At 37.1% G+C, this 22,380-nt stretch overlaps 1 protein-coding gene across 25 annotated transcripts in view; it reads right to left on the bottom strand.

Moving 5' to 3' along the window:
• ELAVL2 (ELAV like RNA binding protein 2) overlaps positions 1–22,380 on the bottom strand; it is a 160,997-nt gene that overhangs the window by 57,701 nt on the left and 80,916 nt on the right. For 9 of the 25 annotated variants that reach the window (XM_034967247.2, XM_034967245.3, XM_034967249.3 and 6 more), the window contains exons 2-3: positions 17,154–17,244; positions 14,154–14,397 (exon numbers count right to left, since the gene is read on the bottom strand). In XM_034967247.2, coding sequence (XP_034823138.1) covers positions 14,154–14,397; positions 17,154–17,225 — 316 coding nt within the window. In that variant the 5' untranslated portion in view covers positions 17,226–17,244. Of the gene's footprint in view, positions 1–14,153; positions 14,398–17,153; positions 17,245–22,380 lie in introns of those variants that run through there. The other 16 variants (XM_055092080.1, XM_034967260.2, XM_057298727.1 and 13 more) reach the window with 3 other exon arrangements.

The raw sequence follows: 22,380 nt of genomic DNA, 5'->3' as shown, positions 1-22,380 counted from the left end.
ATGCATTTGGCTGATGCCAACAGAGAAGGCAGGAGGCCAAGATATAAGACCTAAATTTTTTTTTTTTTTAAAAGGACTGTTCTACTCAGTAACAGAATCTGAAATAATGCAAAGGCAGAAATAGGCCACAAACCACCTGCCTCTAGCTTCAACATACATCAGCATCTGTCTCCCAAGGTTGCTTCAGAAAGATATTTAAGTTTTCTCTAACTACAATAATTGTTCCAGTGGTCTAAAAAAAAAGAAATGGCTCTGTCCTGTGGGTTTCTGGTTGGGTGGTTGACTGTTATATTGATGGGGGGCTTCCTTGAGGGGTAGGGGGAAAGAGTACTAGGGAAGGGGGAGAAAAAAATGGAAGAACTAAAACTACAGAAGAGAATTTCTAACTCGTCGCTCTTTGACTCTGATTGAGGAATGGCTTTCTGCCAAGATTTCCTTCAAGTGCTCAGCAGAGAATGAAGTGAGGTAACGAGAAGTAGTCTGGGGATGTTACACACTGTGTCCTGTGTCCCAAGACCCCACATGGATGTTTGTCCCTGGATGCTCTGACTCTCTGGGAGAAAAGAGTAGAAAAGTATGAAGGCAGAGAAGACTTCCAGGGAGCAAAACTACTTGGGTTCTTCTTTCTGACCCACTGTACATACACCAACTGCCTCTTCCTCCAGGTAACTTGCCAAGATTGGGAGTGGTAAGAGATTGAAGGCAATTTTCAAAAGAATAAAACAAGCTTGAAACCAGGCAGAACAACTGCAAAGGGGGTAAGATGAAGTCCCTGCAAGTAGTCAGCAATCTGGCAAAATATTGCACAAATTCAGTATTTTAATTGGACGTTTCTTTTACGGGGAATGTGGCATGAACTAAATCTGAAGCCAGGCTACTTATTTCAGGGGGAGGGGTTGGTCCCTAAAGCCACTTGGAGAGGAAGAGAAATAAAACATACACAAGAGTCTACAGCCCAAGGGGAAAAAAACTAGTATCTCCTGAAAACAACTATCATAATTTACTTTCAAAATACTTTGGTATATCAAATGTTGTATGATTTCATTTATATGGGGTACCGAGAATAGGCAAATTCATAGAGACGCAGAAAATATAATGGTTACCAAAGGCTGGGAGCAAAGGAGGTGGGTGATGAGTTACTGTTTGATGGTTACAGAGTTTCTATCTGGGATGATGACAAGGTACTGGAAATGGATAATGGTGACGGCTGCATAATACTGTGAACGTGCTTAATGTCACTGAACTGTAAACTTGAAAAAGTTCAAATAATAAATTTTATGTTATATTTTGCCACAATAAAAACATTTCTTTTTAAAGTTTAGAATTAATCTGATGACACGTGTGCACCCGCCATTTAAGCTTTAATTCTGGGTGGTCATCTAACATACGATCATTAATGCACAATCCAGGATTAGTTAGTTAACTAGTATAATACAAGTAGGCTAAAATTCAAGTGACTAGTGTAAGCCTACATACTATCCATACCTAAATCAACAACCAATTCTCTGCTGATTCACCTAATGGATGTCAAAATAGCGTTTTGTTCTGTAAGTCAGTTATTTGTTAATTAGCATAATGAGTGTTAGAAATGGAGTCTTACCAGTAAAATTAAAGGAATTCGAGATATGCAGATGGGCTAAATTAGTTTAGAGACACTTCCCACCTTCGTATAAACAGGGCACAAAAATCCAAGGTGGCATAATCCAAGGTGGTTATATCTTTATGGAGAGAACCCCTAAATGTTAAATGGTCCCGGGTTTCAGTCTTTGTTTAAAGGGATTTCTTTTTGCATGATGCAAAGTGAGGGTGCAGAACGTGACTTTTGGGATGTTGTTAGCCTCCGGTGAACATTTCATTTAAAGCGTGTTCAAAGCACTTAAAAAAGAAGAGAGAAGTGGGACTTTACCAAGCTTTCAGAAAAGGCTTCTCCATCAATTTGGTCCTGCTTGCTAGATAGAGGTTTCTATGTGTGGTGGGATCTGGCCTGAGACCTTCTTTCATTATAATCTATAGAGCAACTAACGCTCACCCTTCCTCCTTTGGTGCCTACTAACAACTACGCAAAATTACCTAAGAGCTGTTATTCACTATACTAACAGGTCCATTTAATAAACCCAGTCTCAAGGAGTCACTGGTCATGAACACAGTGGCCTCCAAGGGTACTGTCTTAAAAAAGGAAAAAAAAAAAAAAAGACTCTTTAAAAGTTGGTTGTCCAACTATAAAGGCTAGGAAAGAATATTAGACATCCTCCTTACTTTGATGGCTATATCCAAATATATTGTTTTCCATAAGCATTCAGAGAACTAAAATATCAAATAGAGTAAGAAACTAACCCCAGAAGATTCCATATTCTACTTTTAAGTAGCACATCAGGACTAGCTTTGTATGTTCTAGAGCTGGGGATATAATGGAATGTTATCATGCCTTTTTGCAAAGGCTCCCCCAATTTCCAGCACTTAAAAAATACACATATTGATTTAAAACACAGTAACAAATCGGTATTAACAATTCTGTATTTTAATCCTAGTCCAATATGTATAAAAGGGCCTACCCCCATTAAAAAAGGACAACAAATAATAAAGAATATAAACGTCTAAAAACAAACCTGGTATAACATTGTAGTTTTTAAGATATTAGATCCCAAATCATTCTACTTGAGAAGGTAGTACACTGTCTGCACCATATAATGGCAAAATCACTTGGCACCATGTTTAAAAAGAGCTAACCTAATACTCAGGTTCACAAAAGAAAAAAAAAAAGGCAATTTTAGAGGCAGGATTTGGGAAGTCATTTAGGAGAGCCCTTGTCTACATGAGAAGATGTCAATTGATTTGATACACCATCATCAGTCTCTCATTTATATTCAAAATGTTTAGATACATTTAAAGTAGAATAAGAGCAAACTACAATTCATTTAAATGGAATGAAAAAAGCTCCCATGGCTTACTTAGTACCAGGGTTAGGAAAAAGGATTCGTAAGACAGTACCCTTGGAGGCAACTCCTTAAGACTGGATTTAAAGCATTAAAATGTGAGGAAATAAACCTGTTCTCTCAGGCTCCAGTGACCTTGAAAACTGTGCAGTGATTCTGATTTACCAGTTTACACACAGCTATGCCTCCCTTCAACTTTACTTTAAAAGGAGGATTTGACTTTCTCAGTATTAAGTCCAAAGGTCAAACAGGTTGTAAAGAGTCAAGGGCCCCATCAGATCTACTCTACAAGGTAATAAACATTCAAGTCTATCATCCCTCACCAAGAAATGCAAATTTTTGTTGAGCTAGAGGATGGGAGTTGGGGGTGGTGGATACAGGACTTGTACGCCATACACATTTTCCCTACAAAATCAAAGCAGTATGTACAAAACAGAGTTCCAACAAAAAGTACAATGATGAGAAAAGAACTCATTAAGAGCTAAAAATAAACTCTAATTCACAATATGCATAAGGATTTAACAAAAAAGGAAAACAAGATGTAAAATTGCATCTGCTAAGTTAACCATACCCTCATGGAAACTGCCCCCTCCCCCAAACACACAAACTGAAATCTGTAAAGTCTGTGATGACTGAATGAAGAAATGCTTTAAATGTTTTCAATGAATATTTCAACGGAAAAGAAAACAAAGGGATAGTAATTTTTTTCCTCAGCCTTCTGATCTGCTAACACTGCAGGAATATTAGGTTTTTGAACATCCCAAAACACAGGTCTCTGTATATCTAGACTTGAACATCATCTTTGATAAAATGAGAATATTTAGTATAGTATTTACGTTTTATATTAAAAGGATACTCATCTTAAGGAAGATGATGTCAATAAAAGTAAAAATAAGCCGCAGTTGGTTTTTATCTAACCAATACTTCATGGCTCAATTTAACAACTTGCTGACCTTCCAAAGTCCAGTAATAGCTCACTGGGAAGCTCACTTGAGAGCACCTTCATATTTTAAGTCAAGCTAATTCATTCTGAAACATTCACACAATACCACATAGAGCAATAATTCCACACTCCGGTGCTCTAGTTCATAAAGGCTGGTGTAGTATCATTAATCATCATTCTGGGCTCCCAAGTCCTGCCTCGCACTTTCTATTCTTACTTTGTTCCACCCCTGGAAAATCAATTATGTTGGTCAAATCACCTAGAAAGCAAAGGATGGAGGATGAGCTTTGCATTCTTCCCACATCATGACAAACTCCAAGAAATCTAGGACAACAGATCTACTTCAAGATATTTTTCAAAAACTACTTTATACCTATGGGGGTAAAAACAAAAGTCTGCAACTGTCACGTAACTGAATGGGTATTAACTGGTAAGAAGAGGACAGGAAAGAGAGACAGTACCCCTGTGTGCTAGGTACTTTATGAAAGAAACTGAAGTTCAGAGTCAAAAAGCACACACAGGCCACAACACAAATTGAGTGGCTAGGCTGGAATTGGAACCCAAGTGTAACAATGTTCTAAGCTAAAAGCTCGAAGATTGGTGTCCAGTAGGCCACCTCCCTAGCAGGAGGAAGCAAAGGTATTTTGATTCAAACTTAATCCCAAGAACTTGATCCCAAATTAAGTAACAACCCTAGTGTACACAGGGGTTTAGTAAATCCTACTACCACTTAAACTTTTTTTTGTTTTTTTTTTGAGATAGAGTCTCCCTCTGTCATCCAGGCTGGAGTGCAGTGGCTCACTGCAACCTCCGCCTCCCGGGTTGAAGCGATTCTCCTGCCTCAGCCTCCTGAAGAGCTGGGATTACAGGCACCCAGCACCACATCTAGCTAATTTTTGTATTTTTAGTAGAGACGGGGTTTCACCATGTTGGCCAGGCTAGCCTTGATCTCCTGACGTCAGATGATCCGCCCACCTTGGCCTCCCAAAGTGCTGGGATTACAGGCATGAGCCACCACGCCCAGCCAAGGAACTCTTATAAACACAGCTTAAATACTTCCGTCTTGCTTTTTTCCCCCTTAAAGGAGGCATAAGGTAAATCTTTGTTCTAATTTAGAACAATACAGAATGATCACTCCCTGATTACCTAAAGATGATATATGGTGTCAGAAATTACTGAGTGGAGTCTGAAAAGATGGTTTTAACTGAGAATCTGTTTCTTCACAACACTTTGAGCAGCAAATGCTACTCTGTGATTTACAGCCCCTCAAAAAATATTTGATTACATTTCCCAACACCAATAAAAGGGGCATCCAAGGGTGTTGAAATATTGACATTCTAAAACTTTAAAGAGCCAAAACAAATACCTTAAGGACTAAAACATGCTAATTAAGCCACTGTATAGACCTGACAAATCGAATGACACTCAAGTAAAATGCCAGAAAATATCTGTTAAAGTTGACCTTTTGAGCTGGAAAAGCACGCTCTGAGGGTTTCCACAGCTCTCAACATTCAGTAGCAGCAGTGTACTCAGCTGAAAGTCAATTAACTTAGAACAAGCTCAAAAGAAGTTGGCAAATTTTGAAGCACAGTTTTAGCTCCAATAATCAACTATTCTGTTCAGGAATATTTGAAAGGAAATGTTCCAACAGGTACAGAATAAAAGTGCTTCGGTCTATTCTGAATTTAAACAAAGTTAAAAAAAAAAATAAAAGGCTGGTGGCCAAAGCTGGGTCATAGTTAAGGTAGTGAAATAGAATGAAAACTGTCAAAAACAGGGTGATTTTGTACTACATCATAAAAATGGGGGGTATAAATCATTTTCATACCAAAGAAACAGAATTTTAAAATTCTATAAACTACAAAAAAAGAATCAACAAGTTCATATCACAATTTAACTGTTTTTTATCTTCTAACTGAACTATCTCCATTTTAGTTCACCATCTTCTTTCTCATCTACGTTTTCCATCATTCCTACGACAAGCGCTTAAATTGAGAATGGTGTCTCTTCTGTATCACCAATCTCCTGATGCAAAGTAAACAAAGACTACCCCCCAGAAAAGGTCTGGAATAGCAAACAGCACACGTGCACTCTTATGCTAAATTATAAAGGGGCAAATGTTACAAGAGAATTTCAATTGTAATTTTATTTTCTATGAATTTGAATATGTTTACAAAGTTTGTGTTTTCTATCAAACTAGCAAAGGAACAAAGAGAAAGGTTACTGAAGACTATTCCTCATCTACTGGTAAGGCAAATATGGCTATTCTAAAAGTTCCTCTGATAAGGGCTAGGAAAGCACAAAATCAAAACTCCTAAATCTCATTTACACCATAGGTTCAACTTTATTTTCCCAGTAAACATTCTAAGACAGCTGTTGGAAAACTGTATAACTGTCTCGTGGGAGTGACACATATTTTTTTTTACATTTTATTCTAATGGAACAAAATACCAAGTAACACAAATATCAATATCAGGAAATCAGAGAAACAAATCTGGATGATTAATGAATTACTAGAGAAGAATATTGTTTCATACTTTTCTGTATCCTCAAATAGATGTTTCTTCATCCTAGCAACTAGCCATTAAAGTCTTCATTACCACAGGTTATCTACAGAAGCAGCTCTTTTGATTTATGAAGAGATGTTAATTGGGAATTAACTTACCGAATGGTGAAAAGGTCCAGATTTGCCACCCCAAAATATTCCACTTTAGCATTAAGTTTTTTTTAATTTTTATTTTTTTGTGAAATGGAATCTTGCTCTGTCTCACAGGCTGAAATGCAAGTGCGGTGGCACGATCTCAGTTCACTGCAACCTGTACCTCCCGGGTTCAAGCAATTCTCCCACCTCAGCCTTGTGAGTAGCTGGGACTACAGGCGTGCAGCACCACCACACCTGGCTAATTTTTGTATTTTCAGTACAATCAGGGTTTCACCATGTTGGCCATGGTTGGTCTTGAACTCCTGACCTCCGGTGATTCGCCTGCGTTGGCCTTCCAAAGTGCTGAGAATACAGACGTGAATCACTGTGCCTGGCTGGCATCAAGTATTATTTTAGGCTGAGGAAAATAAGAAATCAACAGATGCAAGAAGAGTTCTCTGCCCTCCCCTTTTCTCCCTAAAAGCAGAGTATAAATTTCCCATGGGAAGATGTCTCTCTGTCCTGTACCAGTTCAGAAGTAAGCAACTCATTACTTGAGACAGTCAACATCAGATTGTGTATGCATACAGTTCTGTATAAACCAACCTTGTTAAAAGTGCCCTTATCTGTCATTACTTAACCCTACATATTTTCTGAACACTTCCCCACAATTTCCTATTCCGCAAAGTCCAAACCTTTCCGTTGTTAAAATGGTATATAAGCCCCCCACCCTGACCACTTGAGTTTTATACTACTTTTCTGTCAACTCCCAAACACAAAATGCAAGCAAAAATTGTGTGCCATTTCTCCAATTAATTTCCAAGTCCCCAGGTACTAAACAAAAGAGGACAGAAGGTGTTTTTCCTAACAATGATAAAGAACTGTACTGTATTTGATTTCTTAAAATGTTACAAATTTCTAGTTTCATCATCCTGTAATCTTTCCACTAAACTAATCAAGGCTGACACTGAAAATTGTTCTATAAAAATACCCAGGTTCAAGTAAAAAGTGAACCTAGAAGAATAAATGTTAAAGACTTTCTCCAAAATTTTATATGAAGCTTCTACAGTGATAACACCACATTTTTTAAATGACTGCATGACCTTTGGCAAAGAAACAAGATATAATGAAAAAATAATTAAGTTTAAAGATACATCAATGAAGATACAAATAAAGTTTCTCCATTACCTTTTGCCTATGAGAGATGTTCCAAAAATAGAGGTTCCACAAACTTGACACAAATTTCATTTTATACAAACTTGGGCACTAAAATCTAAAAATAGATTCAAATGTACTGTATTCCACAGTTAACGCACTGGGGACCAAAGCATTTACCCCTGTGCAGGCATCTCCTTTCCTACAGACCTAAGAACACACACAACCTTTCTGCCATCTTTCTAATTAAATAGCATACAGAGTTTGCAAAGTGAGGTGTTTATTAAGTTACCACCCACCCAACCACCCTGCGGTTTCCAACTACTGGTCTGCAAGAATCAGAATTCTTGATCTCTTGATACTATGGACATTTCACATGCTCACTGTACAACTGTAACTGACATACAAAATCACATTTTCAAATTAATGTTCATCAAAACAGCTTTGTGTTCACTGTGATTGACTCATAGGAAATAAGTGCTATTAAATTTGAAGGTTCCCATTAGTCTAATAAAATACCACTTATCTGTTTCAATCCTGAGGAGCTAAGATTGTATTTGTTTAAAAAGAGAATCCTATGCCATTAAAATAGTTTGGAAATCACATTATTTTGATAGAATAAAGAAGGATCAAAACTAGCCGTAAAATTCTCAGCAAGCAGAGACACAAGATAAACCTAGCTAAGAACAATCATATATTAATAAAAAATATTTTAAGATACTAGCCCTAAGGCGTGCTGGGGCATGGCAGGAGCCTTATCATGCAAGGCACTACCTATTCAGAGGTAATCAACATCTCTTTGGGCCCTCTGGAATTTATATTTGGGTTTTTGTTTTTTCCCCTTTTGTCAAAGCTTCTAGTTAGCAGCTGATGAGGTCAGTACAAGACCTACCTCAAACAACTCAGAGTAATGGTGAAACACTCATTACCTGAGGTCTTCCACTAACTACTCCTCTAGCCATTCTTTTAGAAGAAAGGAAAAATAACAGTGAAAGAACAATCTACCCTGGAGTTTCAAAAACCTAATTACACTTAAACACACACACACACACACACTCGCGCACGTGCTTTCAGCAACATATCAGATCAGTAAGGACACAGCCTAGTGACATAAACTCAACATGTCTAGTTCTGAACCCTAGGAATTAACTCAGAGACCAATGCTGAAGAGGGGACAGCACTTTAAACTTAAACTTTCCAAGGAATTAAGTACTGCAATTGTTAACACCTCTTCCATAACACCCTAAATCTAGAATTCAGGTAAACCTGGAAATCCCTGGTTCAATCTCCCTGCGAAAATGTTCAAGACATAGATAACTCCTAGCTAATGAGTACATTCCAGGTCCCCACTACAGATTCTGATTCAGTAGGCCTGGACAGAGCCCAGGACCGTGCATTTCTGGCACTCATTACAAGTGATTCCAATGCGGGAATCCTGTGACCATACTTCATGAGACACAGTCTGATTCCCAAAACTTTTTTGGGCTTCAAGATCACCTGGGAAGCTCTCTGACAACAGATTCCAAAACTCCCTTAGGTGAGTAGGTGAGGATGTAGAGCCAAATTTGGGTACCACCGGGCTAGAATATCAAGTTCACAACCATAGATTATAATGTTTCTAGAGACGCACAGATGTTCTTGTTCATTTGGTGTATTCGTCAGTCCTTACTGTCAAAAACCTTCCATTCTCCTTCCAGAGAAGACACACTCACCAGAAGATGCCCTCTGGAAAACTCTGTAAAAATCACACATCTCTCTATAAATTCATCAGTTGGCCATTTGCTTCATCTTTAAAGAGTGAGCTCTTGCCTCCAACAAGTGGCAAAGAGGAAACATCCAGGTAAAGCATAACATAATCAGAATTCTGGTCCCTACTCTACCGCTTAATAGCTCTGTGGCCTTGAACTAGTCATTTCACAAACCTGGGCCTCTCATCACCTATGATGTTTGGGGCAAAGAAGGGAGAGGGTTGGTTAAGGTCACCTCTAGGGCTTTTCTGACTGTAACACTTTATTACTCATTCCTTGCATCATAAAATCCATTTCATTCATCTAGAATGCAGCATCAGCAGGTGTCAAGGACTCCCAAGTGCATTTAAAAACGCAAACGGATGGACTAAAGTCAGCTAAGCTGTACAAGCAGCAGAAGCTTCTCATGATGAATGCCTATAGACAGGAAACAGGCTGAAGCATACAGCTGGGCAGAAGCCCAAAGAGACGGACCTGACAAATAACATAATAAATAGAACTTAGTCTAGAGAGAAGATTATTGTATTTGCTACTGAAGACATTTTTTAATGTACTTCCCTAATCCTCACTCGATCAAAATAGTGACATTAATTTGCTAACACTGACACAGTCTAAAAATTATACACTCTCTTCAAGGACTTAAGAAGCACACACCTTCCTAACTAGATATTTTTGTTCCTTAGATATAGTTTCCTAATTCAGCATTAAGAAAGATTTAAGAAAAGGGAAAAGGAAAGATTTCAAATCTTCCTGTACAGTGACCCCAGAGTTTTCCTGTAACCCAATTAACGCTCATGCTCCTACAAAATCAGAATACAGAAATGGGTCCCAACTGCTTCCCAGGAGGTAGAATAAGCTGGATAATTAGAGAAGGACCAAAGAACTCTGGTCTGTCCCTAAAATACGTACTGAGAAACTGCACAAGATGGGTAATGCTACACACCACAGGGCAGGGTCCAAAGCTCCACAAATTCTTTCAAAACCTTGCTAGAGATACATTAGTACTACCTCTTACGAAGTAAGCCTACTTTTCAAAGTACAACCACTCAGAACCCAGATTTAGATACTACCATTTTCTAGACTATTTTACTCAATGTAAGTATTCAGTAAGAAACTCAGAAAAAAAAAAAAATCCTAAAGCAGTTTATGCTTAAGCTAAACGAGTGAGATCCTTCTAAAAGCCATTTTAACCCATATTACAAATAAGACGTCAGTGGTCCAAATCAAAACAAGATTACCAGAAGTTGAGATGCCTAGTGTTCAGATTTACCTACTCCACTTTTGAATTTATTATCATATATGTTTCTTTTAGGAATCATGCTCCTATGTTATTGATGTGAACAGGTTAAACTGGTCTGATAACCAGTTAACAACAAATGATTTCAAAAGCTTTTATAGCACCATGTTCAGTGGAATCTACTGTCAGGGAGAGATACTCACTCTTCCCACAGTCCCCAAATAGGCTCTATGATCAAATAAGGCTGGGGAACTATAAATCAAACAGGTTTTCTTTACTGCTGGATTTTTCATAGTTCTTAATACAGTGATTATCGAGTATGGATCTTAAATAAAGAACTACAGAGTGCAGCACTTCCTAAACTTGTCTGTCAATATAATACTTATTTTAAGAAATAATTACTAGTATCTCACGAAATGAAGGTTGAAAAACATCTTTCAATCTTATACACTATTGTGGGAAGGCAAATTAATACACCAAATACACTATGAAAAATGGTATGAAAGTTCCTCAAAAAATTAAAAACAGAACTACCGTATGATCCAGCAACCCCACTACTGCATGTTAACCGAAAAGAAATGAAATCAATTTGTCAAAAGGGATGCACGCATATCCATATTTATTGCAGCAATGTTTACAATAGCCAAAATATGGACTCAACCCAAATGTCCATCAACCAATAAATGGATAAAGAAAATATGCTATATATACACAATGAAATACTATTCAGCCACAAAAAAGAATGAAATTCTGTCATTTCCAGAAACATGGGTGAAGTTAGAGGACACTATGTTAAGTGAGGTGAGACAGCCAAATACCACATGATCTCATAGGTAGAATCAAAAAATGCTGATCTCATTGGAGGAGAGAGCAGAATAGTGAGTACCAGAGGGTGGAGAAGACAGGAGGAAGGAAGGAGGGGGCCAGATGGTTAATGAGTACAGGGTCACTGTTAAAAGAAATAAGTTCTGGTGTGCTATTCCACAGAAGGGTGACTATGGTTAGCAATATTGTATAGTATACTTCCAAATAGCTAGAAGAGAAGATTTTGAACAGTCTCAAAGAAATTATGAATGTTTGAGATTTGGAAATGCTATAATACCCTGCTTGATCATTACACAATGTATATAGCATCAAAACATCTCACTGTACTCCACAAATTTGTTCAATTACGTGTTAACTATATAAAAATATATACTATATATAGTAGTGTACACATAATATATATGTGTATACATCATATATAGTATTTTATATATATATATATATATAATGTATACACACACATAGAAACGTCTTACATCTTTAGAAACATCTTTCAATACTCATGACCATTGTGGAATTTCTCGGGGACTCTACTTGCTTACCAAATATTTTTAATAGAAATTTTACCACAGTGGAAATCTCCATTACATCCTTCCCCTCGAGCCACTGAAAAGACAATAGGCAGGGGTCAGAGGTGAAGGAAATGGATGAGAAATATTTACACAGTTTTTTAGTATCTAGGTATGTATTAAAGAATACCCATGTGTTGTGCTTCTATTACCACCGTCTACCACACTAAAGCTAGAGAGGCAAAGGAGGTGAAGATAAAGAACTCAAATTTATCCCATTTTGCCACATAACAGCTCTAAAGATTCACAAAAGAATAAGATTAATTCAAGATTGACTAGAGGTGAGACGTGAGAATCTGTAAGATGTGTCCTGTGGCAGATGCCTAATATGAAAGATGTATGATTTGTCTAATATTTTCATCTTATAAAATGATAAAATGTATCATTTCGTAACAGTTTCATAACAAAACATGACTTTTGTGCTCTGTTCATGCATCTTTCTTTTTAATGGTAAGGGGAGCTCTACTAAGCAATCAGAAATTACATCATTTGTGGCATAGCCCTCAAGTCATTTATCATATTTTTATCTTTTATATTAAAAAGGTTGCAAAATCCACATGTCAGGGATGTTGTTTTACTTTAAAAACAAAAGATAACATGTTTAAAACATGTTAAAAAGATGTTTAAAAACATCAGGACAGAGACATAAGAGCAGCCTTTTGTTCTTCACCTTTTTCAACTTATTAAAAACACTATAAATTTCACATATGCTTATCACACTCATTTTGGAAAAAAAATTGAAAAATCTCATCCATCTGATTATCAGTGTTCAGAAGCATAAGAACCACCTTCCTAACATCATAGTGAACATTTAAGCAACATAATTAAAATATAATGGCCGTTTGCTATGGATCAATGACAATCAGTTTGTACTTAGTTTTTAACTTGATTTCAGTAAGTTCTCTCTGTGAGTCTCAATCTGTAGCTTGAGGAAATATGACTATGAGCCAAGCCCAGGGGCTGGCTCTAGAACTCACTTGTAGATCTTAAAGAGAATGACCCCTAACGATTAACGCAATAGCTCAAAGTCCCATGTATGAAAAAGTCACAAGTGAACCTTAGAAATGGCCCGGTGTGACCCCCTTTTTCTCTACCTTTTACCTCATTTTGCCAATGGAAACCAGACGTCTAGGGCTGACTTGTCCAATGTCACATGACTAGGTGAGAGTTCAGACTCCTGGTCTCATTCTTCACACTGCCTTTAATATCTTTTACTCATTTCAAATATTCCATTTTATATTTTTGGTTTTAAGTTTTGTAAAGCAATTTGGTATACACTATCAATCAAATTTAATTAACATGAAAAATCCACAGAGTCTGTCTACCTTCATATATTTTTAGTGTTTAACTTCATATATATGTCTAACTTCATATATTTTTAGTGTTTGGAAACAACTCCTGCAGGAAGCATTAACCCTTCTATCCCAAGAACGTGCTCCTTAAATTAGGTTTTGGTTTACTCTAAAAATTTAGTCAAATCTTAAAAAATACTAAGGAGATTTTCACCTAATATTCAAAATGTACTATAATTAAGGCTTTATCTTTATAACAAGAAGGACAATCATATACCATGTCCTTTCCTTGTTAAGGAACAGAACATAAGATCTCATCACGCTTGGTATTATATCAGTGAAAATGTTTATACACTGACAATGTGAACATTACCATTTATTTTATCATATATAAGCAAAATGATTATATTAACATAAGGAAAACACATTTTAAGATTTTTTCCCCTCTCCCAAACACATATTGTGTCTCACTGTTGAAATGCTAACTTAAATACACTCAGGATACTAAAAGATAAAAGTTAACATGACACTGGCTATCCCAGATACATATACTTTTAGAAGATTTTCCAAAGATCCTGTCCAGATCAGAGTACATTAAAGTCCAGTTAAAATATATACTGCCCCCAAAATAGTTTATGCTTTAAAAAGAAAATTTTAAACTAAGTTTCATATTGCTGATGTAATAACAGAGAGAAAATCTAGATATGTAAAATTGCAGCAGTGAATTATTTACAAGCAGTAATCTTATTATTTTCTCATATCTTGAGACACGATCCATTAAATATAAATCATCTACATAAAACTGCTTACCTGTTATTTTGTCTCTTACAAGCTTACAGGACTCTATTTCACCAATGCTCCCAAAGAGACTCTTTAGTTCCTCCTGTGTCATGTTCTGAGGAAGGTAGTTGACTATTAAGTTGGTCTTGCTGTCTTCTGTGTTCCCAGAGTCAACTGGTGACGAGCAGCTGTTGTTTATGGTGGTTGGACCATTGGCTGTGTTATTGCAAGTTGGCCCATTAGACAGTTGTGTTTCCATGGCAGCAATTACCTGCTAAAAACAGAGAAAACAAGAAATGTCAGAATTCATATTTCACAACCTATTAGAGACTCCATCCAAGAATTTAAACACTTGTCACTAAACACAAGTCGTTCTAATGAAGTTACAACAATGCTTCAACAAAAAGTGTAATACCTACACTAATTTTCACTTCATATTAACCTATTCATCTTAAGGTTACAACTATATTTTCACATACATATTCCATACATGCATATAAGCACAATTTAAATCTTAAACATTTTCTAGAATCACATTCTGGGTCTATTCACATATCCTTACTCACCTGCAGTGTCCACAGATGAGAAAATCAAGTACCAAAGGGCACAGAATTGAACCCTAACTAAAAATCATACTAGAAAATAAAAGTGCTTAACATGCTACAAAAATAAACGAAAAAATGACCTACCTAACTCTGAAGAGATTTTCAGTTATCCTAAGAGGTTCAATATTCTAAAACTGACAGATATCCATTAACTTAAAAATCAAAGAGCAAGAGTACTTTTAAAAATATAAATTTGTCAACATGTACTGTTTTGGTTACATATTGAAAACGTTTTTGATGGACAATATCTTATCTCTACCATTGGTAAGAAAAAAATAGATGCTATATTTTAGGGAGTGGAAAGGAACTGTAAGGTAACTTGGGAATGAGCTATGAATACTTTGTCTAACTGGTAGAATCTAATAGGACACCCTTGTCAACCTTGGCAGCTAAAAATTACCAACAAGGTGACTGATCTACAACATCAAAATAAAATCCCCAAACACTTCGATATGGTGTTTCTCCTTGACTCTGCTTTTTAATGAGAAAAAAGAAAACCTATCCAGTCAATGAAAACAACAATGTAAATATATCAACTTTTGCAAACAGACCAGCCCAAGGAATTCTCGTTTGAGCACATAAGCCTGTTGAAAATCCAAGTAATAGGGTATCTATAAACTGCAAACACCAGATAAAGAACAGAATTGGGGAAAATGGCCTCAAACTGTTCAGGCTACTCTAAAAATTACTTATTAAGCAGTATTAAATCTAGTTTCCTAAAACCAATCCTATGCAAAAGAGTCACAAACCACAGCCCCAAATTTTCCAAAAGCATTTTCCACTAACTACCTATCTTTGGACAGCCAAGACTGTGGTGGAATCTAAAAATCAAAGCATCACTGAAAGGATTATCCTTCATATTGCATACATCTCTCACCTCCACAAAGAACTGCTTCTCAAAACTGACAATTCTGAATTGACGGGATGCTAGTTTTAGGGAAGCTTTAACATAGAAAAGGCAAAGAACTTGAGGCAAAGAAAAAAAGCAAAGTAAAGGGAAAGAGGGTTACAAGGAAAGAGAAAAAACTGTCTTTTAAAACACACATTGCCTAAGAAAAATAAAAGGGCACATTAGCAGATAAACATATAGGAAGAAATCTCTACTGCCAGGAGATGTTTACAAAAGAAGGCAGTGTTGGACATATTGAGACTGGTCAGACTGAACAAGAATCAGTGCTGTCATGATAAAAAAACATAAGGCAAAATCCAGAATAGCTTTTGAAATATCCAACAACCTGTAACCCCTCCGTGACTTCATTTCCTTGTCAAAGAAGTGGGAATTTATTCTACAAGCTGCAAGCTGTTTCTCTACGTAAGCTAAGTTTTCTCAGGGAATACTTAAAGGGATGAAGGAAAATAAACCTTAGGAAATCTGTATTTAAAAATCTTAAATAATTCAAGATATGGGTTTTATTATAATCAGCAAATCTATTTGAATTTGAAAAGGGAAGTTTCAGATTTCCTAATTAAACATAACTGTTCTGGTTTGTAGAATATTAGCTGTGGGTCACTCTTTTCACAGCAAAAATTCTTCTGGGGTTAACCCTTGCCCAGCAGTTATGGAAACAATGAGCTACAAGATTAAAGTGGCCAAAGACACTTAAATCACTACTGAAAAGTTTGGATAGGTGTAGAAACCACGAGAGACCCGAATGGAAGATTCGGACTAAAGCTCATTGGGATAGCATTTGAAATACAAAGTGTTCATTGACTGAAATCAGCAAGATTTAGAAAGGACAACAAATACTCCTCACTTAATTGCACATTTATTTCCATGTTCAGGTGGCAAGAATGAGCTCCTAAGCCAACATTCAAGTGAACAGCTGCAGTAGGCTGTGTGCGCTGAAAATTACAGCATCTCTCTGCTATAGGACCATCTGCTCAGAATAAAATGATACTAATGTGCTATATTTTACAAATAATGCATATTCCATTGATAGGCTCAACACAACTGTTCACAGAATGCGAACTCTTTCAACAGTTACTGGGCAAATAATTTTCAGCCAGATTTACAATTTCAACTTTTTTTTTTGGAGCATAAAGAATTGTAAATAACTTCAAAATTTAGTAACCAAAAAAATACATAGTAAACAGAATGTATAGAATTACGGTAACTTAGTATTCAGACCATACCAAAACTTTTTTTGTTTTTTTAAAAAAGCTTATCACTCTTTTGAGTCTGCGCTAAATCCTAATTTAGATTGTAAAAAAATTACATACGAGAGCATGGTTCTGATGCTACATACACCACTACAGTTAAAATTGCAATGTGCTTTAAGTCCTAATGATGGCCATACCACAATAGGTTAAATGTAAGAATAATCAGTATGCCAAATGAAAGATTCAAGTGTTTGGTATGGCCTCAGCACTCCTCCAACATGCTAAAAAAAAGTAGCCTACAGAATTTAAGAAAAATCCCACAGACCCCAGTCCAAGGCTCTGCTGCCCACGAACCACTTCTAAGCAGAGAAGCCACATCACACAGTCTGACTGCCATGTTAGTTTGGAGTTGCCGTCTGCAATATGGACACAAAAAGTACCGTATGTTAGATGAGCAAGATAATGCAACAAATCAGTTTGTACAAAATTTACAGTGATTGTATTGATATTCCCAGCACGTCCATGCAGTGTGGCTTAATTGAAATTGAGGCAATTCCAATCTAATCTTTCCAAATTCATTTCAACATGTAGTTTTCTTGCACAAATATAAGCATTTTTAATTAAGAGCCTGATTTTAAAACAGTATTAACTAGTTATCTTGGCATCTATTCTGAAGAACTAATGTAAACCACACCTCAAAAATTTAAAAAATAAAGTAAAATAAAGCAAAATACTGCAGGCTGTCTTATCTCTTAAGGATGTGGGAGAAGGGAGGAAATGTGAATGAAACTTTATAGTGGGAAAAAGTCATCATGCAATTCCTAAGTGATTGGTTTGCATAAAAGCACTCTTTCCCCAAAATATCAGAAAGACATTAAGAGAAGCTATATTTGCCCACACTGTTACATTATACTATAAATGATCCTTAATCCTGGGACTTAAAATTAAAAGTGAATCGAAACCCTGTGAGGTTATTTTGCCACTACAGTCAAACGGTTTCTAACAGTTTCACTGAGAATTGTTCACATATACTAAGAGGCAGTAAACCAGCATCTTTCAATTGAAATAATTGGACCGATAAATAGGATTGTTTGGAGTAATGCTCGCATAGGATGTCAGCTTTGTCCCTGAACGAAATCAAGTGAACATTTTTTAATATGTAAATTGTAAACCCAGCACGATTTGAAATTAGTGCTATGAGGCCTCCAATATAGTTAATGGGCCATTTACCACTTATTGAAACTTGCCCAAATACCAAACAGAGCCATGATACTGGCACAAAAGCCAAAGTTTACTTTTTTTGCCATATATGCAGATGCTTCAAATGGTCAACATAATCAGAAAACTTAGTTTCTAAAAATAGACAGTGAATAACAGAAGAGGTCCAAAAATGTCTTTTACTTATTGATAATTATAAAAATTTTATCCTGAGAGGCAATCCTGGCTGTGATTTACTCTTGATATTAGCAACGCCGCCAGTAACGATGGATTCCACTTTCTGGCATCTATCAAAAAGGGTTAACATACTTTTTTACAGGAAGCCATGAAAATATTTTACTCTTCTTCCGTTCTCCCACTGTAACAAGAGATTTTGGTCTGACCCTATGTTATTTTTCAAAAAACTACTTATAGTTTAACTGAACCTGTGAAAAAGTGCTTTACACCCATGAAAGATTTTTCATAAGAACCCAACTGTAGTTAGACTACATGAGCAGGACCACACCCAGCAGAGTAAAGCAGGCAACATGTCCTGAATAACCTCAGGAGTTCAATCTAAACATTGCTCACCACATAAAACAGATTTTAATTTAACTGCCTCAGTCCCTTCTATTTCATAGGAGGTGGACACTAATGAGCTAATCTATTGACACCCCTCTTTCTGAAAACCCCAGGGAGGTGAACAATCACTTTATTGCACCAACTAGATAGGAAGGCTGTGTATGGAAAATGATTCTACTGCACTTTTACATTTCAAGCACCCCAGACAGTCTCTCCGCTTGAGGCAGACACATACCTTTATGGGAAGTTATAAATAAGTTGCTCACATGGCCCTTACCTTTATGCTGGCCAACAATTCAGTTACTAAAAATGTAAAGCTACTTCCCCTTCACTTAAGGACAGGCAATTCTGCTCTACTCAATCTACCACAGACAACTGGGCTGTGTACTATTTATAGATTCCATTGGCTCTGAAACTCTTTGGAAAGAAAAAAAAGGCCATATTCCAGTGAAACAGAGCCATTAATTTTAAGGCTTAAAAAACATAATGTTTCAATATATATTCTCCTCTTAATTTAGACATCACTTGTGCCAATTCAGACTGCTTTTCCTCCTGTTATTATCCAAGTAATAATTTATGAAAAGGCACTTTAGCATACATGAATCTAGAATATTCTAAACTTTCACTGGGCTCCAAGGTAAAATGGTTGTTACTATGGTGAAAGCGTAGGTTTTATTGGGAAATAGAAGATTGTCTCTACTTTTATACACACAGGTACTTCCAAAAAGCCATAAAGACTTCTAAACTTTTTATTTAAATAATCCTTTATGAATTTTAACATCTACTGTTTTCACAATAGTGGAATTCAGAAAATAAATGCTTTATAGCTCTTATCTGGGAAGAGTTAAGAATTTGAGAAGTCAAACTGATCCAATAGTTTCCTGGTCACATGAGAGAAAAGCAGTCTATATTTTCTAATCTTACAATTAAAAAATTCTGCAAACTAAGGTAATCAGCTTCTTCACTATTTTCAAACCTCTTGCAGACAGCCACCAAACCAGGTAATCAAAAGCATCTTAAATAGGCCGGACTCGGCGGCTCACGTCTGTAATCCCAGCACTTTGGGAGGCTGAGGTGGGTAGACCACTTGAGGTCAGAAGTTCAAGACCAGCCTGGGCAACATGGTGAAACCCCACCTCTACTAAAAATACAAAATATTAGCTGGGCGTGGTCTGTAGTCCCAGCTACTCAGGACACTGAGGCAGGAGAATGGCTTGAACCCAGGAGGGGGAGGTTGCAGTGAGCAGAGATCACACCACTTCACTCCATCCTGGGTGACAGTGAGAGACTTCTGTTTCCAAAATAAGTAAATAAATATATCCTAACTATATTCTGAGAGTTGTTATTAAGTTCACTCAGTATAATGGTGCGAGGAGGGAAAAAGGTTCCATAGCCTAGAAACCACCTGATTTAGGGACCAGACTTCTGCGGGTTAAAGTCATAGCAGGGCTGCTGAAAGGGCCAATACAATGACCCCTGGTGAGGCTGCTCCTGTTGCTCCAGCCACTCCATTGCCATGGTCACCATCCTGACCGGGGCTCTCATCTTCTTCAGGACCAGCAAATTAAAGCCTCCAAAAGGTCCCTCTCTCCTCATCCTAATCTACCTTAACACTGTTCCCAGGTAGACTTTCTAAACCCTCCCACAGCTCCCTGCTGCCTATCAAATGAAGTGTAAACTACTAGGTATCAACAGAAATCCTGTACAACTACTTTTATCAGCCCACTTATTCAAGCACCTTAAGATCTGAACTACTCCTTGGCCCTCAAACAGTCCAGTACCTTCACTCTTCTAGCTTTGTTTATGCAGTCCCGTCTCCCTTATTCAAGGCTCCATCCAAACCCACCCCATCTCCATTTCAGGGGTTTGTACAAACTAAGCATTGAAAAAGCAAAGGGCAAGAACAGTTTCTTAAAAATTGGAGACTGAAAGAGCAAATCCCCTCCCTAAATGTGTACAAACTAGGTAACTTTTTTTTTTTTTTTTTTTACTTTTTACAAATACATTTAAACTATAAATTGGAAACACAAATAATCATGAGTGGCTCTAACTTGTTTTTCTATCCCACCAAGTATTTCAAACCAGAAGTAATTATGAAAGCATATTTTCAAGTTCTGACGCACTCCATCAGCCACCCTCACCCACTGAAATCTAAATTCCTATTATATGGTAAAACAAAGGAAACCAACTACCTTTGTGAAAAGTTGTGTATTTTTATTTCAACAATCTATCACACTAACTACAAAACCCTGGAAGACAAGACAAATCCAAGCTTCTGGCCAGCAGGGTTATGGATATGGGCATGTGGAATTTGGGTCCAACTTCAGGAAAATGGCAAAATCAAAGGTAAATGCAGGAAAATTAAACAGATCTTGAAGAAGGCATTTAGAAGCACATCATGATTAAGTCGTGGATCACCAGTGATCTTGATACTAACTAGAAAAGTTTAGGCAAACAGAAACGATAACGTCTCTTAAAAGAATCATGGCTAGATGCAAAGACAAGCATATCTCTCAGGCTGGAAAGGTCCAGCCTAAACAGAGTGAACTTGGTCTCTACACTTATTTGCAACTAGAAGCTTTGAATACCCTGAGTATTCAAACACAGCACACCAGGACAGAATCAGCCCAGTGCAAAGGCCTTCCTTCTGACCACATCAAACCTCTCCCTAAATGCCAAGTTACACACGAACAGAAGACATTTGTCTCTAAAGTTTTAGAGCCAAATATACAAAACACAAACAAACAAACAAAAAACAAAACCAGGCATCACAACCTTTACCACACCATCCTTTGGGGAACTTGCAGCAGGGACAAAAGCACTCCAAAATTGGTGAAATAAGTCATATGAGCTTATAGATGACAGCTGGGTAGGCAGTCAAAGGGATCATCTGCCCGACACACACCATTCCTATAGCAAATGCTTTATCTTTCCCATTCAAATCACTAAGTGGTATTTTCAGGATATGTTTGTGGTTTCACTTAATTAAGCAAGAGAATAGTCAACCAAGTGCTAAAATCACAAGGCTAACAATGTCAGTTACAGGAACAAGCCATTAGTTTGTTTTCTTTAACTCTCTTTGCTTTGTGATTCCTAAAATAAAGGTTTGTAGCTTTAAATGTCAAAGGATTTCTTCAATCTAGAATCCCTGTCAATTCTCCAGCCCACCCACATACCATGTTAGCTGTCTCACTAGCTCTACCAATTCCTCAAACCCACATTTTCGGCCTTGGGGCTAACAACGGCCCAAGAACTTGCAGAGACAATGCACTGAACAGCTGCACGCGTCATAAGGAGAATGTTCTTTGGCAGCAAACACTAACTTTTTTCTGTCTCTTGGCCCTTTATGACTTCTACGGACGAAGTACACAGTCTCCTTCATGCCAGTCTTTCTGAGGTTTTGTAGTTTGAGAGCTGGCAGGTTCAAAAGCTTTGAGGTTAGAGAGGTAAGATAATGAGTTTAGGGTCCCAAGTCCTTCTCTTCAGTCTAAGTCCATTACAGGTATCCAGTTTGAGCAATGGGAAAGTAAAGATCTGGCGAAAAAGATCTGCTTAAGTTTCATGTTTTGTTCATTCATCCATTCAACGAACATCTCCATGCAGCTCCCACAAATTCAGGACAGTCCTGAGGTACAGCAATGAAGAAGCATCTTGGAGTGCTGATTTGCTGTGGATGGTGTGTGCAGAACATATACAAGTATGAACACATAGAAGAAAACAGTACATTAGCAATAAATAAGAGTGCTGTGGAATACATATAGAGAAGAATAAGG

This window comes from Pan paniscus, chromosome 11 (genome assembly GCF_029289425.2).
Source record: "Pan paniscus chromosome 11, NHGRI_mPanPan1-v2.0_pri, whole genome shotgun sequence".
Taxonomy (NCBI): domain Eukaryota; kingdom Metazoa; phylum Chordata; class Mammalia; order Primates; family Hominidae; genus Pan; species Pan paniscus.
The sequence above is the reverse complement of the archived record's forward strand: the minus strand, read 5'-3'. Positions and strand labels throughout refer to the sequence as shown.